The sequence below is a fragment of the Dromiciops gliroides genome, chromosome 1, assembly GCF_019393635.1.
Source record: "Dromiciops gliroides isolate mDroGli1 chromosome 1, mDroGli1.pri, whole genome shotgun sequence".
NCBI lineage: Eukaryota > Metazoa > Chordata > Mammalia > Microbiotheria > Microbiotheriidae > Dromiciops > Dromiciops gliroides.
This window is the reverse complement of record NC_057861.1, coordinates 515,861,448-515,883,353: the sequence shown is the minus strand read 5'-3', so window position 1 is coordinate 515,883,353 and position 21,906 is coordinate 515,861,448. Positions and strand designations below refer to the sequence as shown.

The 21,906-nt window shown below is 35.7% G+C and overlaps 1 protein-coding gene across 6 annotated transcripts in view; it reads right to left on the bottom strand.

Moving 5' to 3' along the window:
* The window catches only part of SPIN1 (spindlin 1), a 119,334-nt gene that overhangs the window by 3,998 nt on the left and 93,430 nt on the right, over positions 1–21,906 (bottom strand). For all 6 annotated transcript variants that reach the window (XM_044003720.1, XM_044003730.1, XM_044003758.1 and 3 more), the window contains 2 exons: positions 7,967–8,220; positions 5,260–5,493 (listed from right to left, as the gene is read on the bottom strand). In XM_044003720.1, coding sequence (XP_043859655.1) covers positions 5,260–5,493; positions 7,967–8,220 — 488 coding nt within the window. The remainder of the gene's footprint in view (positions 1–5,259; positions 5,494–7,966; positions 8,221–21,906) is intronic.

The following is a 21,906-nucleotide window of genomic DNA, read 5'->3' as shown; positions in this document are numbered from 1 at the left end:
AATCCACTGCTTGGCATTCAAAAGCTCTTTATAGTCTAGCCTCTTCCAACCTTTCTATTCTTAAACCTCACTCCCTAGCACTTCATCTTCAGTCCAGTGACACTGGCCTTCTTGCTGTTCACTCTCCATCTCTTGGCATTGGGCATGTTCTCTGGCTCTATTGCTTTAAGTCTGTTAATTATTTTCTATTAATCCTTTATATAGCAAGCCTGCATGCACGAGTACGTACACACACACACACACACACACACACACACACACACACACACACACACGTCTATTGTCCCATGCCCGATAGATTATGAGCTTTCTGAAGGCAGGGGCTTTTACCTCTTTTTGTATCCCCAGTGCTTAGCATAGTGCCTGGCACATAGGTGTTTAATAAAAGTTTACTGACTGATTGAAGGAAAACTAGAGATTTGAGGAGGGAGCATATTCTAAGCACAGATGATAGCACTGGAGGGCAACCAGAGATGAAGAACTGTGTAAGAGCTAGAAGGTCAGTTTGGCTGGACAACAGAATGCATAATGGAATAATACATATTATGGGCTGGAAACATAGGTTGGAGTGGGGTTTCAAAGGGCTTTACATGCTAGTAAGAGGAGTTTATATTGGATCCTAGAGGTACTAAAGAACCATTTACTGAAAAGGGGAGTAATATAGTTACAACTTTATCAGCTATGTAAAGAATGGATATTGGGTGCAGGGGAAGACAAGACATTTGGGATTATTGAAACTGCTCTCGCTAGAGATAAGGGTCAGATCTGAAGTGGTGACTCCATGGGTGGAGAATTTGGGACAAATGCTGTTAAGACATAATCAATAAGATTTGGCAACTAGTAGAGTATGTGGGGTTTTGGTGAATAAAGAAGTAAGGACGACAATGAGGTTGTGAAACCTGGCAACAGCATCTGTGACAGAAATGGCAAACACAGAACAGTAAAGAGTTTGGGGAGAAATAAAATTAATTGTATTAGACATGTTGATTTTAGAAATATCCAAAATGGTGAAGCAGGATTAGAGCACAGGAAAGAAACAAGGCTTGGATATTTGATAGTCATCAGCAACGATACAACTAATGAACCCATGGCAACCTACAAAGTTAACAAAAGAGAATATAACAAGAGGAGAGGGTATAGTATTGAGCTTTGAGATATACCAAGGCTAAGGACTGATATGGTTGATGATCTGGCAAAGAAGACCGAGAAAGACTGGGCAGATAAGAAGGAAAAGGTAGGAGAATAGAGAGAGCAAGGTCTTCAAACCCAGAGGAAAAAGTATACAAAAGAAGGCATGTAGTCAACAGTGTCAAATGCTAATAGTAATGATAGTAATGAGAATGAGAATAACAGTAATTATTATTATTCAAAAGGGCCATCATATTTTGATCATTGGTAACTTTGGAGATTTAATGGGTTAAAAAGTAAGGCGAGACAGAAAATGAAGGCAATAATCTATACTTTGTTTTGTTTTTGAATAAGGAGGGGAATAAAAACAGCATTATAATGTCTAGAAGGGAGGGTAGGGTCAAGTGGGAGTTTTTTAGGGAGAGGTTTTGAATATGGGAGAATGAGAGATCATGCTGAATAACTTTTTTTTTAAAGTAATGAACAAATGAAGTTTCTCTGATGATTGGGAAGGGGAAGGTAATGATATGGGATACATAAAAAGAGCATGTTTGAAACAACCTCTTTCAAGGATGCAAAAGGAACTCAGAGAGGAGTAAAAGGCCTTGCTGAAGTGAAGGATCCAATGACCTTGGTTTCATGACTCCCTATAGCACCATTCAACAGCATGTAAAAATGGAAGAAGCTGATGATGAAAGAAATTTAGGATTTCACAAGGCATGACAAGGAGAAAGGGGGCAAGCAATTCAAGAGAGAACAGTGTAAAACTGATCTGGCTAATAATAGAATCATACTGAGAAGAGAGTGTCATGGGAGGATTATGGGTCCTGGTTACCCCAACAGTTCTCTGAGGGGTTCAAGGAACTTTTTCCCTGAAACCTCAGGATTTTTCCCTTGAAATCAAGTAGGCCTCTCCTTGAACTCAATCAAGGACACACACATACACCCAACAGAGATAATCGGCACCAGGTTGAACTGAGCATGCTCCAGGACCACCACCCTACATTCCAGTCCTCCTAAGCACCCTGATGAGGTAATCCAGGATAAGACCACCTAGAACTGCCCATCAGCAGACTGCTTAGACCCATCAGGACAAAGTTGACACCCACCACCAGATCGCTCACAAGGGATTCATCCTACCCCAGCCCCTCACCCAATAAGAGACTCTTACCCACCCCATCAAATGGCACTCCACAAGCTAGTGGGGGAGGAAAGCGTTTTGTTCAGGCAAAACCTTCCTCCCGGCCAGTTTCTCTTGTACCCCAATAAACCTGTTCTTTTATTCCTAATTAGGTCTTGTGCGAGAATGTAATTCTTTACAGAGGAATCCTAAGGACCTACATGCTTTCTCTTTTTTATTTTTGGTTTTTGGTTTTTTTGTGGGGCAATTGGGGTTAAGTGACTTGCCCAGGGTCACACAGCTAGTAAGTATCAAGTGTCTGAGGCTGGATTTGAACTCAGGTGCTCCTGAATCCAGGGCCAGTATTTTATCCACTGTGCCACGTGTTTCTCTTATTGGTTTCTCCCCCATATCATTTGGCACCCCACGTTGGGCACCAAAATGTAATGGAGGAAAATGGGGTATGGGTTTGGGTTAGGGGTTGGGGTTCTTAGGAATTCCTCTTTAAAGAATTATACCCTCTTGCACACAAAAGTAGTTAGAATAAGGTGGTAGTTTACTTAGGGGCAAGGGAAGGGAAGGGTGGGGGGAGGGAAACCATGAAAGAAATCCTTGGACTTCTCATGGGGAGATAGGCACAAAGCACATGGCTCAGAGGTACCAATCTCCTTGAGCAGGAGACTGGTAGGTACTTTTATAGAAGACTGATGGGGGAGGGGGTCACCATTTGACTGTGGAAACTTCCTTTAGTGAGGGAGGACCATCCCCCACTGGTGGTAGCTGGGGGAATTGGGTGAGGAATGGAGGACCATCCCCCACTGGAGGAATTGGGTGAGGGGTAGCTAGGATCCCTCTTCAGGACACAAAGGCCTCAGCCACACCCAAATTTATCTCCCCAGGGTAAGGGAGACCAGAATGAAGGGTGGGAATCAGAAGCTAGCTCAGTTGGATTTGTTTCTGCTTATCTCTCTAGGAATCATCTATCCTCTGGTTTAGTTTCTCAAGGAGAAGGTTCCTTGACGTGCCCCAGAGAACTTCTGGTGTGCTCTGCACCCCATGACAAGAGGAAGAGCCAAGTGAAGCCACAATAAAAGTCTTGACAGGGCCTTGGTGAGGGCGGTTGAGGGGGGAGAGAGAGAGAGACTATGGGACACAGTGAGAACAAGGAATAAATTTAGGAGGAATGATAGGTTATCTGAGATAAAAGAATTTTAAAATTTTTCATCATGGAAGTATAACACTTGTGGATGAATGTAAGATTCAAGGGTGTGACTACTCAAGTGGCTGGGGTAGGGTGAGAGAACAGGTCATGGGAGATTAAGGAAGGAGAAAGAGCTGGTGGCCAACAGCTATTTGCCACCAGGATCTGAACTGGACGACACATCTGGATAGAATGAAAAACAAAGGAAGACAAAGTTACTTAATGAATGCAGCTGAAGGAGGATTAGAAAGTGTTAATGGTGAAAAAGAAGCATGCTGATTCTACCAGTGGCTTTTAGAACTAGTATGTTTTTTAAAGAAGGTGTAAATTGTACTGGAAAGAATGGACATGCATACAGTTAGAAGAGCTAGAAATTTTAAAATATGTTTTGGTAAAATGACCGATCCAGTTAAATCTGTTAATCATGCGAAGGGTATTTAGCAAAAGTATGGCGAGATCAAGGACTATGACTGTGGAAAAAATAAGTGGACTTACTTTTTCCATATGATCAAACATCTGTAGCTGGAATCTCAGATGATATCTAGTCCAACCCTCATTTTAGAAATGAGAAAACTGAGACCCAAGGAGGACAAACAACTTATTTAAAGGCACACAGGGTACCAAATCAAAGCAGCAATAGATAGAAGACAAAAATTTGAAGGAGATTTTTCTGACTAGCTGGCTATGGACATTAAAAGGAAATGCCTATTTAAAAGAGGGAATATTCCAAGTTTAATCAGAAGCCAAAAGGAAGATTTAGCGAATAAATAAATACATAACTAGATAAATAAATAACTAGATAAATAAATAAATAAATAAATAAATAAATAAATAAATAAATAAATAAATAAATAAATAAAAGGTTTGAATATTACTTTAAAACATTAGCCCTTATTTTACTTCAGAAATCTGGTAAAGTCTCAATATAGAATTCTAGTTCTTTTCCAGTAGACACTGTTTGGCCAAAAGCTACTCATTTATCACTAGTTGGGAAATGTTTTTTTATTTAATGCCTTTAACTATTAACTATTATTTAATGCCTGTGCTCCACTGCTGGCTCAGCAATCCTTTACCCTGCTTCCCCAAACAAAGCCTCAGTTACCCAGTCTTGAGATTAAATACTGATATGTGATTAGGAGAAAAGGAAGTATTACTAATAAGAAAGGCTAACTATGAATGAAATTACATAATATTTGAGGATTCTGTGACCCAAGGCTCAAAAGATGACCCCTTATTTTAATGGTGCTTTGAATAGGGAGATGGCATGGTTTCCTACAATAAACCTGTTCTTGCTTGACACTGATTTTTTTGTGGTCCTAGAACCAGATAGATTCAAAAGCCCTGGCTATCAAAGTATCTATTACTAATAGGAGAATAAATCATATAAAAATTAGGAAATGTGTCAGTTAAATCAAAATAAAAATCAAGTTTCAAAGTTATTAAATTGTTCACTCCCTTTAATCCAGAGATCTCGCTCCTGGATTATACCCAAAGGAGATAAATGACACAAAGAAAAGACGCATATATACAAAAATATTCATAGCAACATCATTTGTGATAACATAAAGTTGGAAACGAAATGTGCCTGACTATTAGGAAATTGCTGAAAAAATAAACAGAAATGTACAGAAATGTAATAGATTATTATAGTGATAGGTTAAGAAGAAAGTGAAGGTGAAAAAATAATAAGCACAATGAGAATAACATCATAAAAAACAATGCTAAAAGGCAATAAAACTCAAAATATTTCTTTTTTGGTAACACCTGAATTAAAAAAAAAATAATAAACAACACCCATCCCAATACTTACTAGAATCTGGCATGATACGGAGGTCACCTTCTTTATAGTCATCTAAAAGCTGGTACATGTACAAGACAGGATCTTTCTCATAGGTAATATAAAACCACGTGTTCATTATAGGAGCTCTAGCTAAGACCATTCCCCTCCATTCGTCCTTTGAGCCATCCTCTGTCTCAAACATATGTTCAACTGCTTTTCCAATCATTGTATCTGCCAAATGGGCATCACTGATTCGAGATGATGCTGAAAAAATATTAATATTTTATAATGCATGTTTTACTGAATACTTTTTGATTCTGTCTTATTAAGAGTCTGAAGAGAAGGTGAATTTTTTCTCTGTTCTGTTCCGAATTTCAAACATTCTCTCAGCCACAGATCCAACTGTTTAAAAAATAGCACTTAGTTTTAAATAGTACTTCAAATACTTATAAATTTTGTTATGCTATAGGAAGATATTTTAATTAGTTGGTTAAATTTAAAATTACTTGACAAATTAACTGCTTTCAATAATGTTAGAACAATTCAAACAAAGGATTTTATAATTTACATGTTACTAAAATTAATCTAATGCTACTTTACCAGTGGTTGGAAATGCCCAATCCTAGAATGTCTAACTTCCTTTTATATCTATTGTCTTGAAATTAATTTTAATATAGTAGCTTAAGAAAACACATTTTTTCCTTTTCCTTCTCCCCTCCCCAAATTATAATGTATTTCAAAGACTGATGTGAGCAATCTGCAACAATATATAGCCTACATTACTACTCTTTCACTGATTGCAAAGAACTGGCAATTCATTATACTTTTTGAATTACGGATTTAATAGAAGTGCTAAGATTTTCAAATAATTATCAAAGAATTAAGATAGTATATTTTAATTTGTATAAGACAGGTTCATCTTCTCTGTGTTTGTGAGACTATAAAGTAATGAGACTCATATAAAGCTTCTAGAAGTAAAAGGAAGAGTAATCACAGCAGGCATCATCTGCACCACAGAGCTTATGTTTTGGGAGTATTTTCATTCAGTTTTGTGCTAGCAGCCTGGGTGAATAGAAATATATACTCTTTTTTTGTCGGTGCAAATAGTAACCATTATCTAGAGTGAAGAATGTCACACTCGTTATGAAGTTAGAAAAATCAATTCAGAAAATAGATTAAATTAAGATTATGAGAATGAGGTACGGTCAACTCTTGACAAGTGTTTTTTTAATTGTTGTTTTGGGTGGGGCAATGAGGGTTAAGTGACTTGCCCAGGGTTACAGGGCTACTAAGTGTCAAGTATCTAAAGACAGGTTTGAATTCTGGTCCTCCTGAATCCAGGGCCAATGCTTTATCCACTGCGCCACGTAGCTGCCAAGTGTTTTTTTTTTTTTTAACTAATGTTAAAGGAACCAAGGAAGATAGTCTGTAATAATATACAAATTACAATACTCTTACTCCGGAAATAATTAAAAATGCTATTATCCATCTTTCTTATTCAGTAGACTTAGAACTGAATGACTTTGTTTCAAAAAATCAGACTACTTAGTAATAACGATTTATTATCACCAAGAGTTCAAAAGAACATAAAGTACAGCTTCATTTTCAGCAGTACATGTACTGTTTAACAAACCAATGATTACTTTATATAGCCAGATTTTACATATTTACAAATCTATTGATGTTGGAAGGCTTTCTGAAAAGTCATAATAAAATATTTTTCTCAATTAGATTATTGTAAAAGGGCTTTCATTTTATACAAACATATCATGCACAACTTATGCTTGTTAGTTGTTTAAGTCTAACTTTCTAAATACTTTTAATGTCAATTATCAATTATTTTAAAGCAAAAGCCTATTAAATAAACATCAAAATATACATTTCTCAAAAATACTAAAATAAATAGTAAAGCCACTGTCTTTAGATAGTGACTACTCTCTAACACAAAAACTAACATTAAGTGAGCAAATGACAGAATTATCCAGCAGATTTAAATAAACTACATTTCAAGTGATTCATCAAAATATAATTGTAAAGCAGTTAAAAAGACTCTTGGAAAGTCTTTAAAACTAAATATTACTTGAATCTGGAGTGAAATTTAGTTTCTAGCCTCAGATCTAGTAAGTAAGCTCTTCTGTGTACTAAGATTGTTTTTCAGTTGTTCTTTGTATCTCTAAAACATTTTATAAGTGTCTTACAGATTAGTACTTAATAAATGCTTGATGCCTATATTTATTTGTTCAATTCATTCAACAAATATTCTTTTAGTATTGAATTAGCCGCGGTTTTTGTTTTTATTTTTTGTTTTGGTATTTTTTTGCAGGGCGATGAGGGTTAAGTGACTTGCCCAGGGTCACACAGCTAATAAGTGTTAAGTATCTGAGGTCACATTTGAACTCAGGTCCTCCTGAATCCAGGGCTGGTGCTTTATCCACTGTGCTACCTAGCTGCCCCTGAAGTAGCCAGTTTTTAAATGACCTGAAGATTCTAATTAAACTGCTCAGAGAACCATACTAAAAACTACAGGAAAATAGAAAGGAAGCTGATACCATGGGACTTGCCCTAAAAGGAGCTCATTATGATTTAACTGAGGAAATCAGGACAGGAGTGTTTACTTTTTAAAAAAGTTCAGGGAGTAAGGATGCATAGTATGTCTTGAGGTATACTCTAAAAGGTATTTACCTAAATGTCTACTTTCAAAGTATATATACCACATACACACAGCAAAATAACTTACCAACTCTGTCAGGAAGGACTTCAAGTGCTGAAACTCGTTCATCTTTGTGAAGTTCTAGTCCATAAACACAGTCAAATCCATCATATTTTATAAGATAGAGAGAAGGATTTACAGGAACCTGATCCAGAACGGTCCCTTTCCACTGAGTTACAGGTCCACTTCCTTCCTTCCATCCGTGTTGAATTCTACATCCTACAATGTTTCTCCGGGGCTGAGAAATAGGTTTGCTGGGTCCCACGTTGCTTCGATGTTTTCTGTATACATACACACACACATATATATACACATAATATACCACTTCGGGAATATGCATTTTTACATAGCAAAGTTTTTAAAACATGCCCTCTCTAGGCAGTGATATAGTCTACACAAAAAAGTTTTGACAATTTGATTTATTTACATGGCATGAAAAATTTTATTGTCTTATACCACACCAAAGCAACTAATACCTTAAGGTGAAGTATAATTTTTCAAAATGTTGTAGTTGCTAGTTTAATTTCAAAAGTTTCCTGGGTTGAGGGGATACTCAAACATTTTGACTTAAAGAAACTATTCATTTCAAGAGTTTTTGTCGTTTCAGTAATTTTTGACTCTTTGTGACCCTACTTGGAGTTTTCTTGGGCAAAGATACTGGAGTGGTTTGTCATTTCCTTCTCCAACTGATTTTATAGATGAAAAAACTAAGGCAAACAGGGTTAAGTGACTTACTTGCCCAGGGTTTCACAGCTAGTATGAGTCTGAGGTCAAATCTAAACTCAAGTGTTCCTGACTCCTGGCCCTGCACACTATCCACTGCACCACACCTATCTGTCCCTTATTTCAGAGAGAGATAGATTGGAGGGGGGGTGGGGGGTGGCAGTTTAGTACTGGACAGATAAGGCATTGGATAAGGAGTCGGAAACACATGAATTCTCAGACAATAATTGGCTATGTGACCCTGAGCAAGGCACTTAATTTCTCTCAGCCTTAGTTTTCTCATCTATAAAAAAAGGATAATAATAGCACTTAACTTAAAGGGTTGTTGCGAGGATCAAATGAGATAATATACGTAAAGAACTGTGCAAACCTTACATCAAGCTCAATATTACATAAAAATGTGGAAATTCTTACAAGGAAAAAGGCAATGAAACCCACTAAAATTGAAAGAATCTTGAGATTTGTCTACATTTTCATTGCAGAATGTATCACCTTCCTAAAGTATTTGTATAAAGTATTCCTAGGTTTGTTGGACAGGAGTAGGAGTAAAGACAAGCTGGGGAGGAGGGGGGAGTACAGAGGGGGAAGAAGCCCTGAGTTTTAATATGAAAACAGAAAAAAGATGACAAAGCAAAAAAGAACTGGGAAGAAATATATGAGGGTATTTATATTTTCTCAGGACTCACTAATAATAGTAATAACAAAAACTGATATGTAAAATGCTTGAAGATTTGCAAAACACTATGCACAAATTATCTGATTTGAGTAATCACAAAAAACCCTGTAAGGTAAATAATACAAGCATTATTATTCCTATTTTACAGTTGATCTAAGAAGCACAGAGGGCCTACCCACAATCAAAGATATGAAGTGCCAGAGTTGAGATCCAAGTCCTGGTTTTGCTGACTCCAAGCTTTACTGACACCACCACACTTGAGAATATAAGACCAGTTATATATTATATTTACAACAGACATTTATTATGAAAAATCTAAACAGCTAAACATTATGTGTACCCATTCATACATAGCTGCTAGAGGGAAAAATCAACTAAAATGTTAAAGAATCATACACAGCCTAAGGCAAGGCCTAGTAGTCTCTAATGTCTCCATGAACATAACAATCTTAACAATAGTTATCTAGTCCAGGTTTCAGTTTCTAGCTTCAAATATAACTTTGCATCTAAAAGGGAAGGAAAACCTCCTTCTCCCTATTTTTACATGACCTAAGCTCCTGTTTGGAGGTACTTCTCAGAATAAAAGATACCCTTAGCACAAAAAACGCAATAATGAACCATATAAATTTTATATAAATTGTTTTACTATGAAGTAACATTTTAAAACCCAAAAACTAATGAGATAAAAATACTGAGTATCTCTGCATAGGATTAATTTTCCTCAGACCTACTATAAGGTAAATACAGGGTTGTTTTTATTTTCCCTAATATTTTTTCTATTAGCAAAAAAATGCTACCAAAACTGGAAAACTAAGCAGTATGTCTTAAAGAATCCTTTAATGAGAAATAATTAATATACTGTTAAGATCCAATGAACCTCCGATAGAAAATGAAGTCTTATGTGATGCTGATTAAAACATCTACCAAATGAAATAGAAGAAAGGGTGAACAGTGAAATAGTTATTACAGCTCAATCATTTATTCAATTCTTATGACACATACTAAGGTTTTATTAATATAAGTAGGCAGTCACAGGAAAATGCTTAGGACAAATGGCTGTTAAATTAACTCCATTACCTCCTTTGAAATGACTCTAGGAATATTCAAAAGTATCAACATTTGCCCTTAGTAAAGTTGGCAGAAGTAAAATGTTTTGAAACTCTTGCCCCACCTGTCACTGTTCACTGGGAACTGCTATTTTTTAAGATGGGCCTGTCTTTAAAAGATTCAATTTGTTTCCCAAAACCAAATGTGATGGAAAAACTTTACAAATCACACAGGTCTTTGTCTTTAGCTTATAGAGGTACTCAAATAGATTGTAGCCAAAACTATAAGAGAATATAGGAAGTCAATTAACTGTCTGCTCACCTAAGGTGGAAGGTACTTATATTTTAAAAAGATCAAATTAAAAGGAGTATATTATTTTATAAATATTATAAATATGAAATTTCTGAGACTCCAAATTTTTTTTTGCAAATTATTTCAAGGTGTTCCTTGCCTCATTGTCTTGGATACTAAAACAAATAAACATTTTATAGAATAAAATTAGGAAGCTTATAATAGAAAACAAATTTTTATCACATTTTCCAAAGTACAAATTTATAAAACAAGTTCCAGAATTTTGAGGGAGAACAATCTTACTTCACTATCAAAGAGCTGATGAAACAGATATAAAGTCTTTTTTAAAGTCAAGGAATTTGTATAACTATGCCATATATGTCAGTCAAAGGTACTGTTGCTTAATTTATATTTAATTGTTTCATTAGACACAATTTGATATTTACTGCTCATTGCATCTCAGCATCATTTTCGAATTTGTGGGGTTAAGAAACTTTGTAATAAAAAAAGAAACTTTAATACACACACACACACACACACACACACACACACACACCATTTTATTTTTGTTTGTTTGTTTTGTTTTGTTGCAGGGCAATGAGCGGTAAGTGACTTGCCCAGGGTCACACAGCTAGTAAGTGTCAAGTGTCTGAGGCCAGATTTAAACTCAGGTTCCCCTGAATCCAGGGCGGGTGCTTTATCCACTGCACCACCTAGTTGCCCCCAACATTATATATATATTTTTTAATTAAAGCATAAGTTAGGAAAATAAAAGAACTGATTTGGCTCTTATGGGGATTCAAGGAAATAAACAGTTATGGGGAGTTGGGAGTACCACCACAAATTTTTGAACATGAGCTAACTAGAAACAGTGGACCCTCTAAGGAAAATTAGATTAAAATATTTCCATTAATAATTACAAATCAAGTATGATTTAGTTGAAAATTGCTTTGCTACTGGGATATTATCCCCTTTTTACATATAAAGGGGATTGGTTTTGGTGTAATAGAGGATTTAATCAATCTTTGTGTGTAAAGTGCTGATAATAATAGCACCTACTTCCCAGGGTAGTTGAAGGAATTAAATGATTTCCAAAGTGAGCACAGTGAACATTATATAAAAGTTGGTTACAGTTCTTGGGGTTTGGATTAAGTAACAAAGTATCAAAGATAACAAACATGAATGATTTTCTAAAAAGGAAATTTGACATATTCAAAAACAAACAGGATATTCTTTACATTTCAAGGTTTTTTTGTACTGTGGAATTTTGAAGAATAGGCATGGTTAGAATTCACATTTCTCTTTTAATTAAGAGAATATGCCTTTAAATACTTACTGATATGAATTTTTTCTAAAATACTGTAAAGTGCTGTTAGAAGTCACTTCCCTATTTTTGAGTTATAAAAATGAATGTAATAAGTCTTTGAAAAAACTCTAATGATGAAGTGCCTTTTGTCTTAAATTCTTATTATTTAATAAGAGTTCTGAGTACCTTCCAACCAAAGTTGTATTCTAAATTTGTAATTGTGCTTGGGTGAATTACTTTGTTTTTGTTTTGTTTTTTTGCTCAGGACAATGAGGGTTAAGTAACTTGCCCAGGGTCACACAGCTATAAGTCTCTGAGTCACATTTGAACTGAATTCAGGGCTGGTGCTTTATCCACTGCACCACCTAGCTGCCCCCTTGGGTGAGTTACTTTGAAATGGAATAAATGGCTAAAGAAAATTTAGTATCTTATGAATGTACTGCTTTAAAAAAAAAATCAAGATTGTTTAAAAAACTATTAAATATTCAGTGTGTTATCTTACTGCCCTATAATGTAATTTAGCAAGTGGCTCAAGTAATAACTAAGAAATAAAAAATTAAACATTCTAAAGCACTACAGAAAGCAGGCCTCTAAAATTCTTTAAAGTAATCTTTAAGGACTAGAAAAGGGCTTGGTATGTGGTAAACACTATATACATGAATTATCATAGCATCTTTAATTAACTGTAATTATGCCATACTGGATAAAACTCTATACTGGGTTTTAGACGTCATCGAATGTGATTAATAAAATACCAAAGGATGAATGATTTTCTCTGGGACATAATTTTAAAATATAATCTATTGAACTGTTTTTCTTTTGTATTATGAAATCTAAGAAAAGCTTCTAGGGCAGGTTACTTCCCCTTTTGATCTGAATGTTGTTAGATCATAAATGTATCTGTTTATAGAATGTGAAAAAATGTTTGAAAACAATATTCTATGAAGTATATTTTGTTTTAAATTAAGAAAATAAAAATGATAAATGACTTACTTTTGAGAGAAAAGCATAGCAAAATCCTCTTAGATCTTTGTGAAGTTTCTTAGGACTAGATTAGATTTCACTAGCCCTGCTGAGTGTGTTATAAAACACTGAAGGGCTACAATTTAAGGAAATATGACCTCTCCCAGCCAAAGCAGGGAAATCTACATGATAAACTTTAAACTTCATCTGTGATAATTTAGAAAATCATGAAATTATGTTAATAATTAGTATGTGGTAAAGTTACATTTTTGAACCTACTATTCACTGTGTTCACTGTATTCATGCAAAACTCCAGAATGTAGTTTTTGTGTTGCTTGTCCAACTTGTCTAATGTTCAACCAGCTTGCCTCTCCATCATTTTCTGTAGTTGACCTTAACATCTGCACACTGATTTTATATAAAGACTCCCTTTTCAACTTACTCAGTGGCGTACTAGAACTTGTTACTCCAACTGGCAAGTTGTATTCTGAAGCGCACCGAAGTGGCCAGCTGTACCTCCTTCCTTTATCAGATCTACAGAGGAGATCAAGGGGGGAATTGCATATCTAAATATTAAAACCTATCATGTATTTATTTAGATATACTTTAGAATGAATGATATGTGTATACAGTGAATTTTGCCTCCAACAATTATAATGAACATATGAAAATTTCCATTAGTGAACATTGTATAAATTTGAACCAACGCTGTTAATGATTGTTGTCACATGAACACAATTATATCCTTCCCTAACATATGATTAGTGAAGTTTTCATATTTGAAGCAGAATCTTGCAGATGGGACATTAATTTTATGTACTTTGGAGTTTCTGATTTCAGATATACTTATAAGATTGCAAAGCCAATTATCCACTATTCCAGGGGCTGCCATGTCCTATGGTCCTATGTTAGATGGATGTCTGTCCTCCGAAGAAAGTTTCAACTTTCAAGGGCAACCTTATGAAGGGAAAGGTAGGATTCTCTTGACTTGGTTTCCCACTGAGCCACTTTGTTTCTCAACAGGAAATTTTCCCACTTAGATAATTCTGAACCAGGCTTTTGATACCCTGTGAATAAAATGGAGCTTTAATTAGCTTTTAACTATACCTTTTGCCTTGAATAAAACAGAGTTAAGGAAGTGTTTCCCTTGTTGTGGCTTTCCCATATCATCATAACCATTATTCCTCATTTCTCAAGTGTAAGTTACTTACACTCTGTGTAAGCTCTGTGTTTAGCTATGTGTTCAGTTAACATTTTGACCACACTTACTACAGTAACAGGACATTTCAGTTAGTGTAATACTCCCTTGATGGACAGACTGATTGATGTGGTATCTTGATCAATGATGACTAGTGAGTGTCCCTCCTCCAAAATGCCCCAATAAGCACTCAACACGCCTACACTCTGAATGTTGGCAATAGTGACAAATTATATCCACACTGTTCCAGGACGTACCTGGCCTAACTGCAAATCAAGTGACCTGTCTAACCCCAAAAACAAGTTTCTCTAGATTCTAAACTTTCCTAGTTCCTGTTTTACTACAATAAAAGAAGCTCTGTATAACCCTGCTTTATCTGACCGAGGAGTCAGATGACCTGATTTGTTGGCAACTGTTAGCCTTGCAAATAAATCACTGTGCTTGGGACTGAGCCTCAGTTTCTCTTTGCTTCAAATTCTACAGTTATATCTACTTCTGCAAAGAAGAGAGGATGACAGATTTTTTTTCTTCTCTTCTCCAAGACTAACCTTAGTCGAGGTTGCCATAAACAATGCAAGACAGCATTCAGGTTCATTTTTGCATGGTTCTTTACATTCATATTTGTTGTCATTGTGTATGTTAAATTTCCTGGTTTTTATTTTACAATGAACTTTATTAAGAGGCAGCATGTGGAAAAAGAGCATTGGATCTGGAGTCTGAGGACCTGGGTTCAAATCTCATGACCTTGGATAAATCACTTAACCTCCCTGCCCTCAGTTTTATTATTTATAAATGAAGGGAATGGAGGGGATTGGACAGCCCTTCTAACTCTATGTTCTCATGCTATTTTCTTTCCACACACTTTTAAATTCTTCATAGTAATCATTTCTTATGGTTTGGTAATATTCCATTACATTCCTGTATTACACTGTACAAAACTGCCTTCTAATCTTAATTTTTTGATGGAAATCTTCCTAAAATGTATTATAGCTATTCCCTTGCCTTCTCAAACAGTATACTAGAATTAATAATTCCTTGATAATCCAGGGTTGCTGTTTAGTAGCATCAATCTGAAATGTAAAAATAATTTTCCCAAGGGTATTGAGATTTACAAAAACTGCCTCTAGACTACAAGTCCTTTATCTGAGCTTTTAGGTCTTTTCTTGTTTTCACTTCCCCTCGTCTTCAGCTTCATGATGTTATCAATGTGCCTACGTCTTGAAATTGTATGTTATCCACTACTCCAAAATCTTGCTTCTTATCTGTTGTAAGCCAGACAACCAAATTTGTCAAAAATAGTATGTAAAACATTAAATAATTCTGAAGGAAGGAATGAGTAACTCTATACACTGCAAGAGCTTCACCTCTGGGGTACCAATTCTGGCAACTTGGCAGCTTATTTTTTTCACTGTCATATATTCTAAAGGATAGTTGATGGTGTCAGATAAATGACCTCAGAATGAGTGCAATTTTATCATATTTATGTATAAAGCTTTTCTTGAATAAAAGTTCTAAGTTTAGAATGGTTTTAAAAAGCAAGGGCTCTTGGGTCATGGCAATTCAAAAATAGCAAAAGGAGTTTTCCAATAAAGTTCGGAATTCACATTTTAACCTTCTAATCACTCTCTTTTCAAGACAAACCATACTCTGAACATAAATTCTAACAATACAGCCAAAGTTATATCATTCTATAAGTGCTTTTCTCAAGGTTCATACTGATTCATAAACAAATGTGCCTTTCTTGAACAGTGTCTCTTGGGTACAAGAATAACAAACATTCTGAGTTTAAGAACCAACTATACATTAAGAATAGTGGAAATATAACCAGGCTCCTAGTAAAACCTGTGCCTGGTGTTTTAAGAAATGCATTTGTTGATAGAGCACCGGCCCTGGAGTCAGGAGTACATGAGTTCAAATCCGGCCTCAGACACTTAACACTTACTAGCTGTGTGACCCTGGGCAAGTCACTTAACCCCAATTGCCTCACTAAAAAAAAAAAAGAAAGAAAGAAAAAGAAAAAGAAAAAAATGCATTTGTTAATAAAAATTTTATTCTTCATGGATAACTGACTATATTGCCAAATCATCTACAGCCTTACATTTTCTAGAAATTTCATCTTTCAAACTAAAGATTAAGAAAATTTATCAGAAATTATTCCAAAATGAAGATTCAAATATGAGCAAGATTTGAAAAATTCTTCATACAAACATTTACATGAATTACTTCAGCACTAGTTCAGTTCTTAAAACAATCAAAAATTTTTTAAAAATTCTAGTACTAAAAAATCAGGGCAAAATTGGCAACCTAAAATTATGTTAAAGTTTAAAAAAACAGATGGCAACCTACTGCAGAGAGTATTCTCTTACAACAGAACAGAGATAAACTAACTAACTCCTATCCCTCAATCAGAAATTATATATGGACTCATTTTACCTTAGGCTACTATATAGTCACAAGTTTAAGAGAAAAAAGAGAGAAATGAGGACTCCAAATACTCTCCAAAGCTCTATGATTAGAGTTCTGATCTGCAACTTCTATTTAATTATAAGATAGGTGGAGATGTTATTTAAATATACATAACACTTAAGGTAAGTGCTCACTATATATCTTAACAATCTTTTAGTTTTGAAGAGTTTTAATAGCTAAACCCAGGGATATATTTTTTAAAAAGCCTTGCCTATGTAGACTACAAAAACCAATATATAAATGTTAGCTAAAATGCTATTTACATTCACACACACATATATATATATATATATGCATAATCATGTGTATATTTAAAATTTTATTTAATTTTTTCAACATCCCAAAATCTACCTTTTCTTGCAACTACCCCCAAGTTGGGGGTGTGTAAAACCATTGTAACAAATATGCATAATCAAAACAAATTCATGCATTTCAATGTTCAAAATATGTCTCAGCCTCCACCCTGAGTCCATCACTTTTCTGTCAGGATGTGGGTAGCATGTTTAATTATGAATACTTTGGAATTTGGAAACTGGTCTAAATATTTCATTCTTAAGTCTTTCAGTTGTTTATTTTTACAATATTCTTGTTGTAGAAATTTTCCTTGTTCTGCTTAATAAATTTTTTTAAACAAATTTTCCCAAGTTTCTCTGAAAATATTGCCTTCATCATTTTTTACACCACAGGAGTATTCTATCACATTTATATGCCATCATTTTGCTCAACTATTCCAACTGGTGGGCACCTCCTTAGTTTTCAGGATTTTGTCTCCATAAAAAGAGATGTTATATTTTTGTATATAGAGATCCTTTTCCTCTCTGAGGTATAGACCTAATAGTGGTACATTAGGGTCAATGAGTATGTACAATTTAGTAACCTTTAGAGGATAATTCAAAGTTGCTTTCCAGATGCCTAGTTCAGTTCACAGTTCCATCATCAGAACATTTAATGTCTGTTTTCTCACAGCCCCTTTCACAGTCTATCACTTTTTGGGGTGGGGGTGGCCAACTTTGCCAGTCTGATGGGTATGGCAGGGAGACTCAGAATTTGTATTTCTCTAATTATTAGAGATTTGGAAGATTGGGGGGGGGGGAGAAATGTGACTAAGGAAAGCTTGGATTGCTTCCTCTCATGCTTATTTGTATCCCTTGACTATCAATTAGTGAATAGTTCTTATTCTTACACATTTGAATCAGTTCCCTATAAATCTTAGAAATGACTTTATCAGAGCAACTTGTTGCAAAGATTTTCCCAAGGTTTCTGTTTCTTGTCAAATTTACGAAACTAGATTTGTTTTAACTTTATGTAATTAAAACTGTTCATTTTACCTTCTGTGATTCTCTTGATGTCTGTGCATGAAATCTTTCTCTATTCCTACATTTGAGAGATAATTTCTCCCTTGCTAAACTGTTTAAGATGCCACCCCTTTCTGTCAGTCCTATTTCTATTTGGAGCTTATTTTTGTATATGGTGTGAGATATGTTGGTCTGCTGGACCGCATTCCAATCCCTAATCCCCACCCCCACCACTTTTGTAGAATAACAAAATTTCATACACTCAAGGAGAGGGATCTTTGGATCAAACACTAGGGTACTGTGCTCATTTGCTTTTGTATATAACGTACCTCATCTGTTCCAATGATTGACCTCTTTAGTTCTTATCCAATACTAAATTGTTTTTTTTGTTTGGTTTTTTGCAGGGCAATGAGGGTTAAGTGACTTGCCCAGGGTAACACAGCTAGTAAGTATCAAGTGTCTGGGGCTGGATTTGAACTCAGGTCCTCCTGAATCCAGGGCTGGTGCTTTATTCACTGTGACACCTAGCTGCCCCCAGGACCAAACTGTTTTAATGATTTCTGCTTTCTACATTAATTTTAGATCTGGTACTGCTAGGCCCCCTTCCTTCCCAACCTTTTCCCATTAATTTCCCTTGAAGAATCATGACTTTTTGCTGCTTTTAATGGATCTTCCCCCCACCCCAGCTCTATATTGTTATTTTGACAGAAATGGAACTAAAAAAAATTTAGGAAAATTATATTGGTTCAACCTCCGCAGGAAAAAATGAATACTTCTCCAATTGTTAGTTATCTTTATATATAATGAATGTTTTGTAATTATTTTCTTATAATTCTTTTCAATGTGTATTGACAGGCAGACTCCAAAGTATTTACTTTCTGTATTATTTTCAATGTAACTTTTCTCTTCCTAATGGATTTTGCTGGTAATATTTTTTTCAATGCTGATGATTTATGGGAGATGACTTTATGCCCTGCAATTTTGCTGAAATTATTGTTTCAGTTGACTCTCTAAATACACCATCATATATCATCAGAAAATGTGATCATTTGTGTTCCTTCTTTGCCATGCTTATTCCCTCAGTTTTTCTTTCATGCTTTATCACTTTATCACTTCTAGTATTGAATCAAATAATAGCAGTGATAATGGACATTAGTGCTTTATCCCTGATGGTTTTTAGTTTATCACTATTACATATAATGCAGACTCTTGGTTTTTGATAACATACTACTTATATTTTTTAAGGAAAGACCCATTTATTCCTATGCTTTCTAGTGTTTTATTATCAACTCATTATCTTTGTCCTGTTATAGCAATTCACTAAACATTTAACACAAAGAGGTTCACTTTGCCCTAACACAGTAAGGATAGAGTAGCATGCAGTTTCTCTGAACCAATGCCACATAGAAATGTGCCTAGTCAGCAAGACAGGGTGACTACTGTGGGCTTCAGAATCCACCATGTCTTGGTGGCCTACATTCTACACAGTGGGGACTTTTTATGCCCTTAGATGATCAAGAAACTGTGCCAGACATGCCAGTGCCAGTAATGCCCCAGAGTTAAGTTTGTTCTACCCCAAGCTGCTAAGAGGTAAAGTGGATAGAAAGGAGGTTTTAGAGAACGAAGTTATATGAGGGAGGCCAAGGCCAATGAGGTACTAAGGGCAGTTTTGTTTTCTTTTAGGTAAAACTTCCCCACATTGTGAATGGGGAGAAAGAAGCTGGGTCAGGGAAACCACACAATCCTTGTAGTCACCTTGGCTCACAATCTACGTGTCATCCTCAAGTACTTACTCTCTCACTCTTTCATAACCAATCAACTGTCAAGTCCTGTTGTTTCTATCTTATCTATCTCTTGTATCCTTCCCTCCTCTGACACTCCCACCATCTTGGTTTAGGCCCTTGTCACCTCATGCCTAGACTTCTGCATTGGTCTACTGGTTTGTCAACCTGTCTCGTGTCTCTCTACTCCAATCTATTTTCCACTCAGTTGTCAAACATCTTCTCAAAGTATAGGTCTGACTATATCATTTCTCTATTCAACAAACTCTTGTGGCTCTGTAGGAGAGAGAACCAAATATAAAATCCCGTGTTTGACTTTTGAAGCCTTTTCTAACCTGGCCCCTACTTACCTTTCCAGTCACCTCTTCAGCCGCCACTGTACTTTTGTGATGCAGTGACATTGGCCTCCTTGCTGTTCCTTGCCATCTAACTCTAAGCATTATCACTGGCTGCCCCCATGTCTGGAAACACACACATGCTCGCTCGCTCGATCTCTCATCTCCACTCTCCACCTTTCTTGGTTTCCTTTCTGCAAGAAGCCATTCCCAGATGTTCCTAAGTGCTTTCCCTCTTAGACTGCCTCCAATATATCCTGTATATAAGCTTGTTTTGGCATTATTTATTTACATGTTGTTTCCCCCATTAGACTGTAAGCTCTGCAGTCAGGGACTATTTTTTTGCCTTCCTTTGTATCACTAGTGCTTAGCATAGTTCCTAGAACATAGTAGGTATTTTTTAAATGCTAACTAAATTGAACTGGCTTGACTTGATGTAGGTTTGCCTCGGCAAGAAAAAGGGCTACATATCTTCATGTGAAATAGGGCAAAGGAAGAAATACGAAAGATTTCTGAGTGATGTCAGCTGAAGGAGGGTGGTAAAGGGATCAGAATAGAATGAGAGCTCTCAGCAAATCATTTACAATTTTTCAAGTTGGTACCATGTAAAGTCATCAAGTGAGAGAGTGAGGGAAAGTGTGTTGTGGGGAATGAAAATGTCAGAAGTGCTTCCATGATGAGCTAGCAGATTTCCAGGTTGCACTGGAAATCTCCAGCTGAGACTATGTAACAAATACAAAATGGTCTTAGCCTGGATTGATGAATGTTTCAAACTCTCTTCAGCAGCATGTGCAATTCTACTGGTCATGTTTACTCTTTGAGTCAACTGGTCATGTTGAGTCTGTGCTCCCTACTGCCACTTTCAAATTCTTCCTTTATCAAATTCACTCAGCATGGTTTTTTCCTTTGAGGTCCTTGGAGAGGTAAATGGTCAAAGTAATACAAGAATGAGTTTTAGCAAGGCATAACTGGCCAAAGAACAAGGGGGCAAGGGATTTGAGAGTAGAGCCTGGTGTAAAACTGAAGTGTCACCAAAAGGTTAATGTTGGAAGGGGGAACAAGATTAGCCATTGGAGGTCATAGTGAACAACAGAATAGTGGTTATAAGGCAAAGGAAACATGGAATAAAAGTTTAGGTTATGATCAGATAAAGGAACTTTGGAGTTCATGAACATGGAAGTGGAATACTTGAAAAAGTTTAAAAGATTAAGAGTATGACCATTTCTAAGGTGAAATGAATGAATTGCCCCCTCTCCCACCTTACATTCTGCAAGGATTAAGTTAGACATTCTACCATTCACCTGAAGAGGCCTACAAGGAAAAAAACATTCTTAAAATATAAGGAAAGAAAAAACTATTTCCTTATTTTAGGCTCATAGTTGCAAGAATATGAAATTCAGTATTGATGCAAAGAGGATCTTCCCTTAAACAGGTTGTGACCTGTTAATCATGGAACAGACCCATCAATCTAGAGAACACTGAAGTAGATGGCTGCTCTTTGAATTTTGTTTTTGATGCAGTTGTGATGAAAAAAATAGTTTATGATTCAGGGATAGGGACAACAGAAGCTTCCATCCTCTGAAATGGCTCCCAATCAGTGGGCCTTGAGCTCCTTCCTGGCAAGCTTGGAAATAAATTACTGCAAGTAATTTATATGAATGCATACTTATATGTAATTAATAGGAGTACATGCTAACCATTGGCATTTTGCTATTTCACTAAGAAAACATGCAGTGTGACTCAATATGATAACCATACCTCTGATATGCTGAGTATCTGTCTTACATATATGGTATTATTATTTTTGAAATGTTTTCAGTAACAAAATACAAATTCAAATTTATGACAGATAATTACTTCAGAAAAACATTTTCTGGTATTAAAGA